The 4,258-nt window shown below is 39.7% G+C and overlaps 1 protein-coding gene across 1 annotated transcript; it reads left to right on the top strand.

Moving 5' to 3' along the window:
• The first annotated feature begins 523 nt into the window (after positions 1–523).
• LOC148909351 (uncharacterized) lies at positions 524–2,315 on the top strand. The gene is given in 2 exon segments (XM_089034100.1): positions 524–1,167; positions 1,169–2,315. Coding segments are annotated over 2 exon segments (1,791 nt in total).
• Positions 2,316–4,258: the final 1,943 nt, after the last annotated feature.

Genomic DNA, 4,258 nt, shown 5'->3' with positions numbered 1-4,258 from the left:
TTGATAAAGCAGTAGAAGGGCTAGATGTTGCTTTGGCTGTTTTATTTCTTCAATTCTACGACCGAAGAGCAGGAGATGAATAAATTAAAACACGATAGATACCCAAATAAGCTAGTGCTTGATAAGTCATTCTCATCGTTTTGTAAATGAACAGCGAAATATATTTGTAATAAGTTGATAATAGCTATGTGAATAATGTATGCGATATATTTGCAGGATATCAAGTTTGTTTTAAATGGATTTAGTTTAATTTATCTACAGAAGTTGTTGTTACCAAGCGAGACATTTGTAGATTTCGCGCGCGTTCGTGTTCATCATGCATTAATGTGTTCGTGCTGTTTAAATAGATAAATAAAGCGGCCTCGTAACATGCTTAATTTCTTAAATTTTATACAATTTTAAAATTAGAAATGGTCATTTAGGAGTATTAAATTAATTAGAACGTTTTTTAAAAAAAACTGCGATGTATTTGTTTGTGTTTTAGATTGTAATATCAATAAGCGGATGTTATAGAAAATTTTGTATGGAGAGCGAAAGTGTAAAAGAGAGCCGCTTGGAATTATTCCTCGACGCTATGAATGATGTGGAAGAAAATAAATTGAGCATAAGGAAAGCAGCCAAAATATGGGGTGTTAACAGGCAAACACTAGCCGATCGTATAAATGGAAAAGTAAAACTTGAAAGGCGCAGGGGTCCCCCTTCAGCGTTGGCAAAAACTGAAGAGAACCTTTTGGCGGAATGGTTGATTGAACTGTCAAACCGTGGCTTTGGAATGTCTAAGCAAGGGTTCCTTCTATCAGTCAAGCAATTTTTGGATAAGGACGGTAGAGCTACTCCATTCAAAGATAATATGCCCGGGCGTAGGTGGTACAGAAGCTTTCTTAGCCGTAACCCCAAAGTGAAGCTCCGCAAGGCACGCCCTCTTGAGAAAAAACGAGCGAGAATCACAAAGGAGGATGTTAATGGCTGGTTTGATGAGTTCGAAATGTTTTTGACAGAGAAAGGGCTTACAGATTCCCCAGCGCATCTATGGAATTGTGATGAGACTGGTTTTGATTTGCAAGGGCGTACTGGAAACGTGCTTGGACCATCAAATCAGAAAGAGGCACCGTATCAAGTAACCACAGGAAACCGTGAGCGCATAACCATGCTGCCTTGCTTTAACGCGTGGCCAGTGGATGACACCGTATTTTATCTTCCCAGGGAAGAGGATACCTGTGACTTAGAATCCTCTTGAGGGAGGGGTCCAAGGAAGTGTTTTTTCTGTCACACCATCCCGTTACATGGACACTTCAACCTTTTATATGTGGCTTGCAAATCACTTTATACCCAATCTGCCACCAGCAAGACCCGTTGTGTTGCTTATCGATAGCCACGATTCACATTTAGATCTGGAAACGTTTCAGTTAGCAGAACAAAATGGTGTTCATATTTATGCTCTTTTAAAGAACACGACACATATGTTGCAACCAGCTGACGTAAGTCTCTTCGGCCCAATGAAGAAAAGCTGGTATAACTCACTCAGGCGTTTTAACCAAGCAAATCCGAATGCCGACATCAATAAGAAAAACTTTTGTGCTGTGTTTAAACCTACTTGGGAAGAGGTTATGATTCCAACTATTCTGAGCGGTGCTTTTCGAAAATCGGGTATATACCCTTTGGATAGAGGCCAGGTATCAAAGAGTGTACTCGCTGCGACGAACACTCTCGGAGAAGCTAATTCAGCGCCAGCCGCTAATGAAAGTGCAACACATGCAGCGTTTAAGGAATTAGATGGAGTGCTGGCAACGCCCACTCGAGACAAGTACCCCTGTCGGGTTGAAGAGAATTATGATATCGAAAGCAGCCCGACTTTTAACGCCTGGCAAAAGCTTTATCGTAAGGCTTTTCCTGACAACTCTAGTATCAGTCTCTCTAAGGCCAGCACCTCGACGACAGAAAAGCCAAAGGAAAGGATGGCCTTATGTTCTGTGCCTTCTCAACCACTGAGCGATTCCAGATCAGGAACGTTGCTGAAAGAAATCCTGACATACCCTACCTTAGAAGCAAAAGGCCCTCCAAAAAGAAAGAATATAAAGCGAACTATTCCAAATTTCGTCAGCGGGCCCGCGTCAAGGCAGATCCTTTTGGATGAGAAACTAAAGAAAGCGCGCGAGCTAGCAGACAAGCAGAAAAAGTTCCAAGAACGGGAAGAAATGAAGGAAGAAAGAAGGAAGAGAGCGGAAGAAGATAAAGCTCGAAAAGAAAAAACAAAACGAGAAATTCAGGAAAAGAAGAGAAAGGACAAAGAAAACAAAAGACCAAGGAAGCAATGAGAATTGAGGAAAAAACTTTTTCAAACAATTTTCAAACGATTTCGAGTCATCGTTAGAGAACGTTTCTCTTGAAAGCAAATATCATCATAGGTTGCAATTAAAGTTTGCCAATCCATGAAGCACAAATTAAGAACCTCACAAGATAAACCTGTCAAATGCCTAAAAGAGACATAAACATAATACCTTATTATTTTCATGAAATAATCGCAACGCATTTCGTGATTTGAAGATGAGCATATTGCGCGCGCGGCTGTTTAATTTTGCTATTGAACATCTTAAATCACTTAAATGTTGCGGTTTTTTTAAGTTGTTTAGAAATTCTCTTAATGAGTGCGCTAGTAGATCACTTTTTTTTGAGTCGTCACGTTAAAGCTTGGGTGCATAAGGATATGTCAACTGTTATATGTCATATTGCGTTTTATTAGTTCTGGTTGAAATTTTTTTGCTTTGCTTTTCCTATTAGAATGCATATTATCTTGATAGACAACGCAGTAATTAAAGGATATCATGAGTTCCAAATCAGACCTCCCCGGCGATGTTATTACCAGTGACGAGAGAGCTAGGAAACAAACATGACCCCAACGCATGCCTCGTTTGGGTGCCAAAACTGGACCAAATACCGGCTTCAGAATGGAATATGGTTACTGACGAGAAGCGCGGAGAGACAGTCAGGACAATTGCTGGCCTCCCTATCGGGAGGGTCCCTAGGGGAATTTCTAAGTGCTTTTGGGAATTGTTAGGATCCCCTGACATCAACGATATCAACTGGTAAGCTGCACTAATATGGACGTGAGGAGGCTATAGGGTGGTTCTTGTTAACCCGTCAAACACACTTAGAATCTACTTTCTTGTGCGGATTAATAAAAATCGCTCTTATCCTTTTATCAAAATATTTGTTTCACATCCCTGTTTTAGAGATTGCATATTAAAATTGGTTACTTTGGTAGATTGTTCTTTGTTTTGAGCTATCATCTCTCTAAACTCAAGCCAAATGTAATTTGTCCTGTGAGTAGGAAGTTTTGGGTTTGAATGGCTTCTGATTATTAGCTAGGTGTATTTACTTTGTGGCAAACTCTCAACTAGGACCGCAGTCATCTCCCATTCCAATATATATAATTTCCCTGTTGCCTCCGCAGATAAGGACACAGGAGTATGATCAATAGTGTAAACTACTGATAATATGCAACCTCTACTTTCCAGCAGGCAGATGGGCGTGCCATGTAAAAGCTTTCCCCCGTGGCCCAACCAGCATTCCCCTAGGGGGAGGTGCTGTAATTCCATGCTCCTACAGAATAGAAGTCAAGAGTGGCCACCAGTATGTGTTACAGAAAGTGCGAGCAGCGGTCGCTGCTATGGATGAAAGCACCGTTCTTGAAGTGCATATGCTTTAAGCGTCGAAGTTAAAGATTATAAATAAAAGTATTGCTTATAAATTCTGTGCACGGAGTGTTGAATTAATGTATCCTGGGCCCGGTTGTTTGAAGGTGGATTAGCGTTAGCCAAGGGATAATTGCCATGGCAGCTAAATGGCTTTGAACAGCGGTTAAACCTCCTGAATTAAAATTAAACATGTTGACATTATATTCATTTATATCTACAGATTGCGATAAATTAATGTTATTGATGCTTTCCTTTTTTCTTGCGATATTTTGATAGATTTAGATACGATCTACGCATTTTCTATCAGAGAGCTAACAGTTTACTTGCATAAATACTATTGATCTCATGGAATTTTCGCAAATGCTAAAGTGCGCCGTAAAATTGGCGTTATTTCTGCATGATATCTAACTTGTTTTGCAATTTTTAATGTAAGAAACTATTAAGCGTGTATTTAGAAAGTGCCTTTTTGCTATTGACATGATTTCTATTGTTTCCAAGCCAATCAGAATGCTTACATTTTCATTTGATTTCTTTCCATTTTTATGCACTTGATTTTCAAAAAA

This window comes from Actinia tenebrosa, unplaced genomic scaffold, assembly GCF_029948245.1.
Source record: "Actinia tenebrosa isolate PJP-AT-01 unplaced genomic scaffold, QUT_ActTen_1.0 PGA_scaffold2__45_contigs__length_23673736, whole genome shotgun sequence".
Lineage (NCBI taxonomy): Eukaryota > Metazoa > Cnidaria > Anthozoa > Actiniaria > Actiniidae > Actinia > Actinia tenebrosa.
The sequence above is the reverse complement of the archived record's forward strand: the minus strand, read 5'-3'. Positions and strand labels throughout refer to the sequence as shown.